This window comes from Fringilla coelebs (assembly GCF_963513975.1).
Source record: "Fringilla coelebs genome assembly, chromosome: 2".
NCBI classification, from domain to species: Eukaryota; Metazoa; Chordata; class Aves; order Passeriformes; family Fringillidae; genus Fringilla; species Fringilla coelebs.
In genome coordinates this window covers 4,640,400-4,656,472 of record NC_140029.1, presented here as the reverse complement: position 1 = coordinate 4,656,472, position 16,073 = coordinate 4,640,400, and the positions used below count along the sequence as shown (strand labels likewise).

General features: G+C 41.3%; 1 protein-coding gene across 1 annotated transcript; it reads right to left on the bottom strand.

The window, feature by feature from the left end:
- Positions 1-134: 134 nt before the first annotated feature.
- Positions 135-15,844, bottom strand: LOC311166820 (interferon-induced GTP-binding protein Mx-like). Its single transcript, XM_084227013.1, has 13 exons — positions 15,608-15,844; positions 13,948-14,140; positions 12,990-13,127; positions 10,973-11,127; positions 9,689-9,827; positions 9,010-9,208; positions 8,200-8,278; positions 7,177-7,299; positions 6,284-6,425; positions 4,568-4,726; positions 3,978-4,054; positions 2,456-2,695; positions 135-615 (listed from the first exon to the last, which is right to left on the bottom strand). The coding sequence occupies exons 1-13, from the start codon at positions 15,827-15,829 to the stop codon at positions 382-384; spliced, it is 2,100 nt and encodes a 699-aa protein (XP_084083139.1). The 5' UTR covers positions 15,830-15,844; the 3' UTR covers positions 135-381.
- Positions 15,845-16,073: the final 229 nt, after the last annotated feature.

Here is a 16,073-nt window from a genome sequence, read left to right as displayed (position 1 = left end):
CATGGAGGAAAGCTAGATAATTTGATTTCTACAGTTTGTGATGATTCAGCTTCCATCATTAATAAGATTAAAAAAAACCCAACAAAACATACAATCCTCGGAGTGTTAGCATTTTAATGATTATTCCAGTGGTTGCACAGAGTTTACAAAGAAAATGTTTAAAAATGTGATAATGTTTATTTAATCACAACTCCCCCAGTGGAGCTCTTTATGCAAAGGCAGCTGTTTGCATATGGTTCTGGAAAATAAAGAAAAGCTAAACACTAGAAATTAGTATTAAAGGTCTAGGCTGATGCTACATTTTTATGGGATTATACTAAATTCTTCAGTAATGCTAGAAGATGAGGAGAAAAAAAAAAAACCTTGTGAAAAACAAAGAAATTACAGCAAGGTCAATTCTCTCAGGTACTGGCAGGCTTTGGTGAGACGATCAACTTTCTGGCTGAGGTAATTCCTGGTTTTAGCAGCTTCAGAGTCCTCATCAAGGAGAAAGTTTAACTTCTCTTTGTCTTGTAAAAGTTGCAGCATTGAGGTCTGCACGTTTTCTCCAAAGTCGTGAAGCACAGAGGACAGGATGATCAGAGGTATCTGATTGGCCAGGCGTTTACTTGCTTCCTGTGAGATGGAGGAAGAAAAAGGCAAAATACTAAACTGGTAAAAAGAACTGAAAAATGAAGGGTCTATAGGTAATCTGGTAAAAAGAGTGGTTTCGAGGTTTTAAAATGTTGGACTGAGCTACTGTTCAAGAAGGGAGTGCTGCTATGAACTAAAATGTCTGCAACCAATGTCTTTTGTGCCTGAAATCTAGAAATTAAGACTAATGGGGATGTCAGCTGTTGCTTTTCTTCCCTCAGCAAACTAAAGCCAAGGCAGACTGTCCTCTGCTCAGCTCTGTCATCTGCCTCTGGGACAAGTTAAAGGAGGACACTCCTGACAAACAGAACTTGTGCCCAGTTTCTGGTGTCCAACCTGTCTTCACTGAAAGCCAACAATTTGTTTTGATGCAGGAAATCACAGAGTGATTTTTCCTACAGCTGGTAAATTCCTCTATTAGATGGTGCTATTTAGATGGTATTTCTGATGTGGTTGTCCTTCTAAGCTTAAGACAGCTTTGGAGGAAGCTTTAGCCCTAAGGGGAAATGTCCTCAGCAGCAGTGAGGCCAGACTGTGCCTCCATTACTTCTGTTTTTATCCCCATGAGATAATCTGTCTGACCTGACCAACTGCCTGGTTCATTTTTGGATACAAACTGAAATAAATTGATCCAGAAGGGCTTTTGGGGCCCTTTTCCCACGGATATCCACAGGATTTGGGGGCCCACCTGGTGCTTTAGGGCAACATTGGGTTCTAAACCTCTCCCAGCTCTGGGAAGTGGCTGCCTCCAGCCCTCCTGGTGCTGGGTGAGCACTTAGACCTAAGTGCCTGGCTGCAATTGAGAGGTTCTGTCTATCTTTTTGTAGCACAGCTTGAAAAATGGCATTTGTAGGTCCTATAGGATTTATGGACACAACTTCCATCTCATTCAAATTCTATTTGGCCTTGCATAAGTCAGTCCCAAGGAGCTGTGGTGCCTGGCATTTGGGGGATTGTTAAAAATGGCTCTCAGGGCATTTACAAAAATATTTACCTGCAGATAAAACACATAGCAGAGTGTATAGCAAGGTGGGATGGAGGTGCTTATGCACTTAGGGCTTTGTTTCTTGTTCAATGAAAACCAAGGGTTTTGTCTTCATCAGCCTGAGCTGCCTGTCCATTTAATTGCAGGGATTCATCATAAAGCCTGCTCTTGGAATTCAAAGTGAGCTGCTACCTACCCTCCTGAATTATTAATATTGAACTTGTTGCTTTCTGAGGGAGTTTTACAACAAAGCAAATCTTGATCCTGCATGTTCTCTTTCCTTTCTTTTATGTGATTCTTTGTTAAAACACCCCACTTGTCTTCAGAGGCTTCACTTACAGGGTGCTCTCTGCAGTATAGCAGATGCACTCTGATCTCTACAGACAGCTGATAAATTTTATTGTAATGTTCTATTATTGTTCCTCCTGCTGTAGCAGTTTAGGATCTGACTGCAAGCCACTGACACCACTTTCTGCTGGCTGCAGGATTGTGAAGAGTGGCTTGAGGCTGACCTGAGCCAGACTGGGAGGTAGCTAACAAGTGCTTTAGGAGCCAGCTGTCACTTTGGCACACTCAGGCTTTTCTAATCACCAAATCCTGCATCCTGCAACCTGCTGACAGAGCCCAGCCTTGCCCTGACACTCTCATCACTGGTCAGAAGCTCCAAGTGGTGTGCAGAGAAGCTGAGCATGGACCTGAACCAGACACTGAGATACCCCTGGCTATTCCCTGCACAGTACCAGCAGGGCATACAAGGCTGTATTGACTCCAGCAAGATCTGGCTGAGGGGGATCTGCTGTGGCATTCAGGGGGCAGCAAATCTGCCTGTGAACTCACAGAGAAATAGGCACTGGTGTGAGAAACCATCTCCACGACAACAGAGGGATCCTTTGCAGCAATCTGAGACTGCAGATTTTTTCCTAAGGACGCGTTGAGAGCGTTTTCTGCCTTAACATTATTTAAATCACCAATGTAAAGGTCATCCTGGCAGTACACTATTTTCTCCATTTTAAACTGGGTCCGGATATGTCTTTCAGCATCTGCAGCTTGTTTCTCTCTAATGCCTTCAATTTGCACCTAAAAAAGAAAGGAACAAGAAGTTCTGAGATATTTGCTCCCTTTGGAAAGGTGCCAGTGCTTAGCAGTGTCCCCAGGGAATGGCAAGGTGGGCACAGTGTTCAACTGCCCTTGTGCAGCCCTGTCTAACCCCAGAACATGGGAACATGGAGTAATGCTTTGGATTGTGATCTCTCTCCTGTGAAAGAGCAGGAAAATGTGGTAGTTTTGTCCCCTCCTAACACATGAGTAGGATCACTCCAAACGTGGTGTTTGAAACCCAAAGGAAAATATCTGTTGTCAGCAAACCTACCCAGTCTAACCCCCCTCTGTCTGGTGCTTTTATTTCAGCCATCTGACTCTTTCTGGTCTTTTTGATACTTCCACCTAAAAGTCTGTGGAGGTGGCAAAGTTCCCTCAGTCATGCTCAAATTCCCTTAAAATGCTTTCCTAGCATCCCTAAGAAAACACCCCATGTATTTTCTCATGTCCAGCGTTTGCCAGAACTTCTTCCCTCTTCATTTCTCTCACTGTGTTACGCCTGAACACCTCTGTGTTCGGATGAAGTAATTTATTTCTTCACTGTCTGGTTGGCCTGGGAGCTCAGTAGGCTCTGACCAGGCAAGTGAAAGAGCAAACCACCTATTTCACTCACATTTGCCTCTGAGTTTCCTTTTTCAGCAGTACCCTGTGAGTGGACTCTGTTTCTTGGCTGCCAGCATTGCTTCTTGTCTTTTCCTCAATGCTTCTCATCTTTTCCTCAAAGCTCTAAGAAAAAGCCTTCAAGGTCATCCACCCCACTGAACTCCATCCCAAAACATGCTCAGGTCCAAACTGTGAACAGTCACCTTCCAGTTTTGTCATGGCTGGATGATTTTTGGTTTGCCTGCTCCTGCTCACTTTCAGCAAAGATGACATTCCTGCACTGGGTAAAAACCTGCCTTGCTTTCAGAGAGGGAAAAACAGTTGAGCACTCTGAGAAATCATTGCAGGACTTAAATCTGAAATTAATGATAAACTCTTGAAGGTAGCCACACCAGGTTTTCTTTGCATTGTATTGCAAATGTCAAGAATGTGAGCAGAATGAATAAATGCACATATTAGATCTTGTCAAAGTTGTGCAAAATGCACTTTCATTAGTGCCATTATAATCATGTTATCATTTTCAGGCCCTTTCTTATTTTCCTGCAAGAAATTCCACACTTGCATAAGAGTAATGTGGTGAGACAGGTACCACAAGCACGGATGTATTTACAAATGCCATTCTGTTTTTTGAGAATCTCAGGTTATAGTAGTGTCTCACCTTGGCAACTCTGCTTAGATTGTGAAAATTGGCAAAATTCCTTGTAGCAAGTTCCATAAATTTCTCTTCAACCAGTTCTAAGGGAAAGACAGAGACAAAATAAAGTCAGGTAAGTAAGTGAGGGTTTTAAGCTATTGTTAATATGAGACTTGTAAGACTTCTCATTTTCTCTATTCATTCAGAAATAACTGAGTTGCTGTACTGGTGCACTCTGCTTTTATGGCACATACAAACAAGCAGAAATTTAGATTTCCAGGTCCAAGAATGTGACCACTTAACACCAGGTACTTCTACTGTACTGTTTCCTTGCTGTGTTACTTATTATAGTTATTTCTATTTTTTATAGTTATGCTCTATTTATTATACTTATTTTCTAATTCCCTTCCAAGAGCCACTGGGAAAAGTATTAACAAATGCTGGAGACCATGTGTAGACAATGAAGGCTCTAGAGAAGGAGCAATCCCCAAGCTGAATCAGATTTATTTCCACACTCTGAAGGATCCTGAGAGCATCAGCTTCTCCTGGAAAATAAACTTACCAGGCCCAGCACTGTCCCCCCACACCAGAACCTCCCAGGGGCTGGGCCATACTCATCACATTGTTCAGGATCTCAATTGCTGGCTCCTCCAGTTCTCTGATCTGCTCTTTTATAATGTCCTCAAAAGTTCTGTAGTTGCTGAAGCCTGGGAACTCCCGCCCACGGTACTGGTCTTCATATTTCCACACTTTACCAGGAACGGTTTTTTTAGCTGTAATGGTAAAATACATTGCTTTGCTACTAAATCATTCAATGTATATGTTTCAGGTTTAAGAAGGAAGTCTATTTCTCCTCTTTGAGTTGTTCTTGAGAGGAAAAACTACTGAGATGTTTTTTTGTTACCACAGAACAGAGCTAACAGGTTGTTGTTCTCTGAAGGAGCCATCTCACACATTGCATCAAGCATCTGACTGACAGAAATTATGATGGGCCACAAAAATTCTGGTTCTTCCTGGCATTTTTACCCTCACAGAAGTAGCTGGTCATTACCAGTCACTTCCAAGTTTAAAAAAAAAAACCCGAAAAAAACAAACCTCCAAGGTCACTAAACACTTTTTCTGGGAATCTACTGTTGACTAGTTATTTTTATTTCAGATATCACAGCAGTATTTCTTTGTTGATACTATACAAATTTGCTAATTTTTTTTGTGTGAGGTATCACTTTAGCCCAGAGCTAAAGTGGAAAAAAACCCACCCAGATTTTAAAATATTAATAACAATAATAAAATAAAAACATTAGGAGTAAAAAGAAAAATTATTATCCAGATTGTTATTTTTTATTACTATTCATTGGTGTTGCTGTTACTTAGAAGAATGCTTCAGAATATCACCAACAAATTCTGTGCCAGTGTCTTGATTTTATTGCTGTGGTGGGAGAAGAGAGACAAGCACTGACCTCTCTGTAATGACAGAATTGAACACAAACTGTGTCTATGTCCCCAGGACACCACAACAGATGGATGCTCCTGGCTTCTTGCTCTTAATTTTCTTGGAAAACATTTACTGAAGATGCTGTGTCTGGGTTTAAAAGCAAGGGGATGGGCTCTCAGGTCAGCTGCCAGGATGGGTTCACAGAATTCACAGAATCAAATTACAGAGTTCCCAGAATCACTGGGCTGGAAGAGAACTTCAAGATCATCGAGTCCAAGCCAGCCCAAACACCTCAACTAAACCCTGGCACCCAGTGCCACATCCTGTGACGTTCACATTCCCTGAACTCCTTTGCCCAGGGTTTTTCTCCTGGGAAGCTGAAAGGCAGCAAGAAGCCTCAGAGAAAAGAAAACCAATTCTTATCTCATTGGCTTCTCCTGTGCTGTGCTCATGTGGAATGTGTTTGGAGATTGTTCACCCACAGGTGATTGTTCCATTGCATTCTGCTGGGAGTTGTTTTGACTCTTTGGCCAATCAGGGCCAAGCTGTGTCAGGACTCTGGAGAGAGTCACGAGTTTTCATTATTATCTTTTAGCCTTCTGTCTGTATCCTTTCTGTATTCTTTAGTATAGTATAGTATTCTTTAATATAATATAGTATAATATAGTAATAAATTAGCCTTCTAATAATATGGAGTCCTCCTCATCAATTCCTTCCTTTGTCAGTGGACCTGAATTTTCAACACATCCACTCTGTTTTAAACACAGCCAGGGATGGTGACTCCACCACCTCCCTGGGCAGCCATTCCAGTACTTTTATCACCCTTTCTGTAAAAATCATTTTCCTTATATCCAACCTGTATTTCCCTTGGCCCAGCTTGAGACTGTTCTGTGCTTACCCTTCGCAGCACACTCCAGGAGAATCATGCCCCACGTGCGGAATTCCTTGCGGATCTTGGGGAACAGCCTGACCTCATCCCCAAACACCGGCTCCTCTCCCCGCGTGCTCTGAGAGATGTTATGGTTGAAGAGTTTGATTAACTGCAGTGAATTGAACAACAAGAAGGCAATTTAGTGAAGTTTCATTTCTGCAGATTAATTTGTTGATGTTAAATAAATGTGCAGTTGTTTGATGTTAAAGCAGGGACACAGTTAATAAAAAACATCCCTTTCTTACATCTTTGATGGTCTTAGCTCCTGCTTTGTTTGGTTTTTTTATTTTTTCCCCACCAAACTGTAACAGCTAGAGGAGAACAAACTTTATATTCTTTTGTTTTTTCCCCTGTAGACTTTTAGAGCCATTTACTAAATTCTAATAGGCCAGACTTGTATGAAGTCTGATGAGCTCCCACAAACACCTCTAAAGCCTACTGAAGGCTCAATCAGGGAGTTACTCCATGGGATGAGGCACTTAGATAGATGAGCCTGCAAACCACATTTTGACATCAGGAGTACATTTGATCTTATGAGTGTAAACAATGGGAACCCTTCAAAGTGTTGAGCATGCAGGAGTTTGTTTTCCCTTGCTGAGATGCATGATTTTGACCCAATCAACCAAGTTGTTTATTTTTCATGTCCCATAATCACAGGAAAAAACAATTTAGAAGAGGCCATGAGCTCCTGTGGTCCATTATTTTTGCAGGTGTGGTTTGTCTATGTTACCCTCACTGAAATTATGGATACCACAAACTTCCCAGTGGTCCATGCTGATGTTTTGATTAATTCAGGAATTTTCTTTTTCTCTGTTACAGTTACCTCCTTGCTCTGCTCTATGCCCAATACTGATACTTACATCAGCGAGGAAAAACAGCTTCTCAGACTCTGTTTGGGGTGTGCCTCTTGTGTACCTTTGCAGATCCTGCAATGTTTTATGGAGGGTGTCACGAATTTGGCTCTCCAGTGCTGGCAAAGTTTTCTGGGGAGGAGACAGTGAAGAAGAGCATTGAGATAGGTTGAACCTGTCTGATTTTGGAAGGAAAACAAAATCCCTCTAAGAGTGATCTACACCTGCATGGGATCTTGGCTGTTTTTACAAATCCAGGAGCTTGCTGCTGGATTTGTGTCCCATGCATGATAGTGGGATGACACAGAAAAGCAAATGTGGCCTTTATTGAGGGAACTCAGGAGGCAGGATCTGCCTGAGGGATCAGGCTGGACCTCACTGAGAGCTGGGCAGAACAGCTGCAGTCTAGGGCAAAATTTCACCCACAGTGAGCCAAAACCAATGTCCTCACAGGCTGTGCCAGGAAAGTGGTGATTGCTCCATTCCTGATAAATACCTCATGCAACCTTTGTTCTCATTTGTGACTGAATTTAGATGTTCCCTATATTTTAGCATCTTCTCTTAATGGAATAAGATATATTATGTGCAGATATATTTATACCAAATAAAAACCCCCAATAGCCCTACACTAGTATATTAATATAGTAGAATATCTTGATGTTTTGAAGACATTTTCAGTGGAATAGAAATCACTGTTTCAGTAAGCTGGCAGCAGTAACTCATCACCCAGGTGATCAACACTCATAAACACAAAGAAATATCATGGCTGTCATTGAAAAGGCAGGAATTATGAGTCACAAATAGATGAAATAATTTGTTTATTGCTGATCTGCAGTTAAAAGGCAAATCTGAGGATAGAGCATGGGGCTTTTTACCTCTGCCTCTCAGTTCAGTTTGTTCTCTGATCACTGAGTTGAAGCATCATTAAGCACAAAAAGATGAAATCCAATTGCAGTCCAAGGCTGAAGGGTTGAACTTGTTTTTAGGTAGTAACTGATACAAACAGCTCAGTATGGGACTTTTGTTACTTACAATAATGTGTCTCACAAGTTCATTTGTGAGCTTCTCTGCCAGATGGGGGATAGTAGCTTTTCCTTCTTCCATAAAAGCCCTGTGAAAAAAGAGGAAAAAGTGGGTTTGGATAGCCAGGCTGTGCAGGGCAAGGAGGCAGCACTGATGCTCTGCTCTGTGTTCACTAATTCTATCACACAGTTTGAGTAAAGAACAGCTCACTGGGCCATGCTGGTGCAGATGTGGCAACTGCCCAGGACTCTCTGGGTTTATTCAAGAGTTGTTTGACAGCTATTGACTGAGCAAAGGGAAACAGAGAAAAATCCGAAAAAAGCAAATTCTAACAGCAGATGAATGTGCTGTTCTATTATTTCTTCCTGTGTGAAGTCCACAACCCTTGTCAGCTGCCATTCTCTGTGTTATGATTGATTTGCTGCTGAGTCATCTGGGCAGGCTGTGTCCTCAGCACAGCCTTTCTTTCTCATGCTCTTCCTCCACGTCTTCCAGTGAACAGAAATACTTCAGTGCCTGATTGAAGTGCTCAGAGGCTTTAACTTGAATTCTTTGGGAGACTATTCAGAACTTCTGAAGTTCATAGCATTTCCCCCATGCATTTTGCATCCAAAAAAAAAAACCCAAAAGCATTTTAAAAAGTTTATTTGGTATGTAAAAATCTTCTGGGTTACTGAAACACAACCTTACATGGGCAATGAGAAATACTGAGTATAACTAATACCTGTTTGTAACCCCTAAGTAGTTAAATCTCAGCAAATCAACAGGAAGCTTTGACTTTAACATGTTTTTTGATGAGAACTTTTCTGTGAGGAGTACCTGAAATGTTTGTGATTCTCAAAGAAGTTTCTCTCCTGTTGGATTGCAGCAGCCAAGGTCAGTTTGTTGTGGATGTCCTGCTGCCCACGGCACTTCACAATCATGTAGCCCTTTTTGAGGTGGATTACCCTGTTTCGCAGTATTTTAACAATGGCCTCTTCAGTTCCCCTGTCCACCAGGTCAGGTTTTGTGAGGATTCCTGCGAAGTGAAAAGAGAAAGTTAACCACTAAGCAGGAACATTCTCTACCATGTTTAATAAAACAATTTTTTTTTTTTTTGTATTCTCTCTCCTAGAAAGTTCTCAGCTCCCAGGCTGTAAAATTTACTCTGCAGTTCCTCCCACCACGCCTTTAGCTTTGCAAACCTTTCTTTTAGTTTTTTTTTTAAAAACACAGCTTTTTTACCATTCACTTCAGATCAACTACCATTAACTGAGATTTTCAGCTTCCAGTTATTTCTAACAGGAGTGCCAGCAAGACACCAAACTAAGGGATTCTTGGAGCAACTCAAGAATTGTGACTAGAAATACTTGCAAATATATTCTTTAGGCTGTTTTTTTTTTTCCCCCCCTCTTCTTCTAGTAGCTAATTTCACAAAGCCCAGAACATCAGACCTCATGGGAAGGGAAAAAAAAGATTTGACCTCCTTTTCAGCTCATAGCTTAAAAAATGATCTCACCTATTGTCCTTTCTCCAGCAGGGTCCACCTCTTGAGCCATTTTCAATGCTTCTGTTGTTGCAATATCCACGTTACATGGCACCACTACCAAATTGATTGTCTCTTTGCAGCCAATAATTCTTTTAAGTAGCTCTTTGATCTGCAATTCAATACAGCAGTGAGGAGGTTCAGTGAAATCAGACACTTCCTTGTAGGATGTGACAATTTCTAGCAATATGAGCCACTGCCTGATGACATTAAATGCCACATATGCTGAGGATAGTGTTACATGCTAGAGGATGGCATGGAAAGGGGCCAGCAGAAGAATGCAGCCTCTTTTCTTATGCCAGGATTAATTCTGGCATGAATGAGACCAGACTAATGTTAAGCCTGTCTTGACAGCTGTGTGGAGTTCAACCTCTTGTGCATATATAATCTTTCATTATGGAAATATTAAAGGTATTTGATATCTAACACATGTAAGAAAGTCAGGTTCTGATGGGTAGGTATACACTTATGGAAAGAAAGCAAGCTCGATTGTGCTGGTGAATCTCAAATTTGTATCTCTGAAAGGAGCACAAATGTCTTTGGCTTATTTTTCAGTGGAATAATTGTAGGAAAATTTTAAAAAGCACCAAAACTGAAGATGCACATGACATCCAGTTGACATTTTTCTATGTTTCAATGCTAAACTAAACGAGTTCCTCATAATTTATGTTGTTTTGTAGAAGCTTCACAGAGCTCTGTGGCACTTATTCCACAGTAAATAATTTTTTTTTCCTCCTGGATTTTGGTAAAGATGCTTCTCTTTTCTACTTCCCACCCATCCCAGCTTCTGACAGGCTGCAGTACTGCAGACTCCATCTCTGGAGCATGCAGACAGCTGGGAACAAGGGAAATGTTTGGATTTTATCACATCTGCTGCTTTCTTCTCAATACAAGAGAAAGATTGCTATCTAACCAGGGAATTAAATTACTCTCCTCCCAGAAAGTAAAGCCCAGAACAATCCAATCTTGTCTCATTTCTATTTGGTATATCTAGTTTAGTTTGGGCTCCTTTTATTGCAAGTTCCCATTTAAAGGTATTTGAGGAGAAACTACACACCCAGCTCCTGCAGATCACCCTCACAGCAGGCCTTATCCTACCTGAGGTTTTTTTGCATTTCCCAGCATTTCTTCTAAAAGCAGCCAGAGGAAGAGCAGGGATCCCCTCTGTTTATTCTGTTTACTTCACAAAAGGTCTGCTGGGAGCCCTCAAGGGATGAGACCCTGGGCACACATTGGCACACCCAGGCTGAGTTTTACCTGGTCCCCGATGTCTTTTGGCTGGTCCCCCACGGCCACCCTGGCAATTCCAGGGAGATCAATTAGTGTCAGATCTGGGACATCAGGGGACTGAACTTCCAGGGAAATTAACTGACTGCTAATGGCACCTCTAGGACCGGCCACCATATCCTGGGCTGTGAAAAGAGCAAGGCAATGAATACAAGCTTCAAATGATGCACCAAACCAAAGCTGCACACAATGACTTTGAAATGTACCAACTATCCCCAAAGGTTCTTTCAGGCTTGGCTTTTCTTTCAGATCCAGCCACACACTTTAATCACCTTAATTCATACCAATTGCCTGGCCAGTTTTGAAAATATCCAAATAATGTATTGAAAAGCTAATTTTAAAAAATAGAAAGAATAATAATCTAAAGGAAATTATCATGCAGAACAAGTTGATGTGAATTCCTGTTGGAATATGAGCTGTAATATTTTACAGAGCATATATTTATGGACTCTCATGTTTGCAGACAAAATACATGTAAATAAAGCACAATGAAAGGGGTCAGGTAAAACCATGGTCAGTTGTAGAAATGCTTCTTCAACAACAAGAGACTTTGTAAGCATTAATTAATCCTTGGGTGCTGTGAAAGAAATATAGGTGTTGTTCTATATTCTTCCTAATCTGATAGGGAGATTGAGAGTAAATTGTCCCAGATACTACAAGGCAACAATGCTTGAACTCTGAATACAGAGAAGCAAGGAAACCCCAGTCATTCTCAGAGATTTTTAACTCTTTAATTACCTTAATTCATATCAATCGCCTGGCCAGTTTTGAGAATACCCAAATAATGTATTGAAAAGGTAATTTAAAAAATAGAAAGAATAACAATTTTCACAGCTGTGCCTGATACCTTAAGTTTTAGCTTTCATCTAGTTTAGATTCTGTACTGCCTTAGTGTGTGACTTTGAACTTCATATTAAGTATTAGCAAGTTCTCCTCACAGTTTAGTCAGACAAAACAATCCTTTTCCAGCCCCAGAACCAAGGAGTAATTATAGTTATAACCATAACTATATATGACTATGTATAACTATATATAACTAACTATATTCATAACCATTGCAGCTTCAGGCCCAAAAAGTGCAAACACTTGAGGAGAGCAATCTGGGAAGATGGGACTGTATAACCTGGAGCTGTAAGTGGACAATTAACCCTGATATGTAAACGGACCAAAACTTATAAACATGTGAAAAGGTGTGACCATCTTGGGTGTAGCCTTGGCCAGGCTCTGGTACTGCCCAAGGTGTGTCCTTTGAAGGCCTTTGTAATAAATCCCTGCTTTATTCCTTCAACACTGCCCAGCCTCTGTTCCAGGTAGCCTCTCTAGGAATCATGCTAGTCAAGGAAGTAAGGACAATCCAACTTTCACACTTAGGGCAAGTGCTTACTGCCCTTTGGGGAGGAACACTGATTTCTTTCCCAGCATGAAGGGTCATAACAGTAAAGCTGAGACATGTGAAGGGAAGTGACTGAGCCTGTGGTCACAGTTCCTGGCAGAAGCTCTCTGTCCTCCCCTCTGCCTTCTTGCTATGTCCTCCAAAATAATAAGATTTCCAGCCAGAGACACCTCAAGCACTCTCTGGGCTTTTGAACTGATGATAGGAACCATGCAGGTCGCATGTTTACAATTTGACAGACAACCTCCCCAAACCAGGAAGCCACCACAGAGGTAAGGACACAGCCTGAGCCTTTATTATGGATCAGGATAAAAGGATCATGGATCAGGATAAAAGGATCATGGATCTAGTGCCCAAGGTGTTGGAACCAGAAGACCTTTAAGGTCCCTTCAAATCCAGGCCATTCTGGGGTCATCATCACAAATCATCTTCACCGCTGAAGCACCGGTACAACTCCCTTGAGAGAAATGAGTTTTGCTGACCCAGCTTTATCTGCTCTGAATCCAGCTCTTGGTGTAACTCCACAATCACTGTGGATGCTGCTCAGTCTAAGAGGAGGATTCAGAGGAGATGGAGCCAGCCAAATCCACTCACCTTGCCTTACTGCTCTGTCCACCTCAGAGGCATTCTGGAGCTCCAGGGTCACATTTCTGTAGGAGATCTTCCCTCTCCAGGCTTGCCCTTCAGGCAACCTCTTCAGTTTAAGCTCCAAGGGACACCGAGTGACAATACCTGCAGCAGTTCCAAAGGCAGAGGTTGTGCATGAAACACAGCCTTGAGGTGTGTGGTGTGCACAGGGTAGCCTTTTTCACACAAAAACGTGGAAATGTTCCAAGAAATGCTGCCAGAGGGGACTTGTCCAGCTTCCTGCTCAGAGCAGGATTGTCACCAGTGCTAGATGAGGTCAACCATGGCTCTTCCCAGACATGTCTGGCCCTGCAAACCTCCACAGATGGAGTTTTGCTCCTCCCTGGATGTTCTGTTTCAGTGCTGCAACTAAATCCTAAGAAAAACCTTTCCACAACTCCAGCCTGAAAGACTAGATTATATTGCAAACTCACATGGAACTTGTGCAGAATTTATGTGTGCAAAAATACACACACAGAGCTGGAAAGACTTTACAACTCTTCTTGAGCTGTAAAGTCTTTATTCATCTCTGACTTAAATAATGCTTTAAGGAAAGATCTTTGTACACTTTTTACATAATAATAAGTTATCTGTAAGAAAATGTAGTTTAAAAAACCCAAACCCACCCCAAAAGCAAATTAAAAAGCTGGTTTTCCATGTGAAATTAATACTTTGCTGCACTGCTGCTTTCTGGGAAATGCACAGGGTCAGCTGGGACAATCACAGTACACTTAATCCTGGTGTCTTGACCACCAGGAACATGTGCCTTGGATTTACCTTGTGGTGCCTCACTTGCACCTCCACTTCTCAGTAATGGAATTATCCAATTCTAGACCAAAAATTTAAAAAAAAAAAAAAGAAAAGAAGAAAAAAAAAAATCCCTTCCAGCTCATCAAAGAGAAAAAGTGAGAAAGCAAATTCTTACCATTGCCCCTGGGGAGAGCAACACCAGACAGGGCTTCGAGGACAGAACTTTTCCCAGAGCTCTGGTCTCCAATCACCGCAATCGCTGGCAAGGACAGGTCCTTTTCTATTCCAAGAGCTCTCAGGCTGTCAACAAGATCAATGCAGGGTCGGATCTTCTGCTCATATTGGTTGCACAAGGTGTGTTCTGCAGCCTGTTAGAGTTAAGCTTACAATGAATTTTCCATAATTAAAAAAAAAATAATAATAAAGAGGATGTATTTTCTGTTCATCGTTCTTTAGTAAAAGTTATTTACTGGCATCAAGCTCTACTTCGTGTCACTGTGCATCCTTGCATCTCCATGTAATAAACAGGTGTCTGTAAATATGAAACTGTTGAGGCAGACCATTCTTAGTAAAAATAACAAATTTTGGAAGCTATCCTGAGAATGTAAAGAACACATTACTAAGTGTGTTTGTTAATTTTTTTAATAACATTTTTTTTAACAACTGCCATTCTCTTCCACTCATCCACAGATGTACTGAGGCATGTGTATGCAAATGAAGACTGATCCCAGAAATCACTGATTTTGGAAAAAAATAGCTTATTAGACCTTTGTTTTGCAGTTTGAAGATTTAGTTTGTGCACAGGCACCAAAATGGTTCTGCTGTAACATTCTGAACAGGTGGCTGAAATCTTTCAGATCATCATGGCACTTCCTTCTTTGCCTCATTTTAGGCTCACATAAGGCATGAATATGAGTGGGTTGTTTTAAATGACTGATTATTGTCATTTGCTGGATTTGATACAGGTCCAGATATTAACACAGGCTCTTCATTTATGTGAAACAAAACAAATAATTTCCAGTCTTTGGCAAAACTGGTCCATCTGCTGTTAAATATGCTCAGCTAAAGTATATAAAGATCAGCTTGGTCTCTTCTCCCTGTTCCTCTCTCCATATTCCAGTGACTGCTGCAATTTTGGTAACACCAATATGTTTCAGACATATTGGGCCAGGCACATTCAAACCTGATTTTTTGAAAAGAAAAACTGAAGTTTCTCTGAATCACTTTTATCCAAGAAAAATACTTCTAGAAGTATGTCTATGGATCAAATGCACTCAAACAAAGCAGATTTTTTGGTTCAAGATGAGGAAGGCAGCACACATTATTGGAGGCAGGCATTTTAAACCCTTTTTGGTAACCCCTGCCCACTCTCTTCACTACAATGTTTAATAGCTAGTAAATTCTCAAAAAACTTCAATAACTGCATCACAGACTTAAAACCAACCTGTGTTCAGTGTTAAATAGCCAAGCAGGTTATTATTAACCTTTCTGTGCATTTCTGTTAAGGGTTGAAGAGCTTCAAGAAAAAGAGCCCTCAGCTTTTAGGATTTCTGTTCAACATTTGTGGCTAGGATTGAAACAGACACATGTCACACATTAAATTGGCTTCTAGGCTGCAGCCATCTCTTTTTTTAGACCAGCATTTTTCATTTTTGCAGATTAATTGCAGGTACCTCTATGGCCACTTACATGAGTAATTGCTAGGCCTCATCCCAAAAGTTCTCCTTAGACCTAACAAGTGCAGATTGCCCAAGAGACAAAGGAATTAATTTTGGGGCACAAAATGAAACAACAGAGTAAGAGCAGGGAGGATCTGTGCCCTCTCCTTGCCTTACCTTGTCCTCTTCTGCGAAAAACTTCTTCTCCAAGTCCTGGTCATAGTTAGGTTTGCTCTCAAACAGTTTCTCTGACAGCCCAGGATCATCTTCTGGTTCTGGTGGGAGAGGCACAGTAGCAGCTTCTGGAAATGGTTTTACAAAAGAAAATGCAAACCCCTCTTTCTTGGGGGTATTTTTGGTTCTTTCATGTTGTTTGAATGCTGCTTTCTTTTTGTCCATGGCCAGATGATTTCCTGGGCTTGAATGTATGTTGTCTGGAAGTGCTCCACTGAACATTGATCAGTGCCAACCACTCTGAGGTGCAGATTCTGAAACCAAACATGGGGAAGTGAGTGACTCCACCTGGCATTAATGATCAGAGCTGAGAAAATCAAACACCACTTTTATTTCCTGATCCAAACCCTAGGTAGGTACCAAGCACCACAGCTCTTTTCAAATCACTGAAATTGCTCTCCAGAGGATA

Coding starts and splice junctions, on each gene's coding strand:
- LOC311166820 (XM_084227013.1), bottom strand. CDS start 15,829: ATGGACAAAAAGAAAGCAGCATTCAAACAACATGAAAGAACCAAAAAT. Junction 11,128..12,989: donor GGACAGAGCAGTAAGGCAAG/GTGAGTGGATTT, acceptor CTCTTTTCACAG/CCCAGGATATGGTGGCCGGT. Junction 7,300..8,199: donor AACTTGTGAGACACATTATT/GTAAGTAACAAA, acceptor TCTCCTCCCCAG/AAAACTTTGCCAGCACTGGA.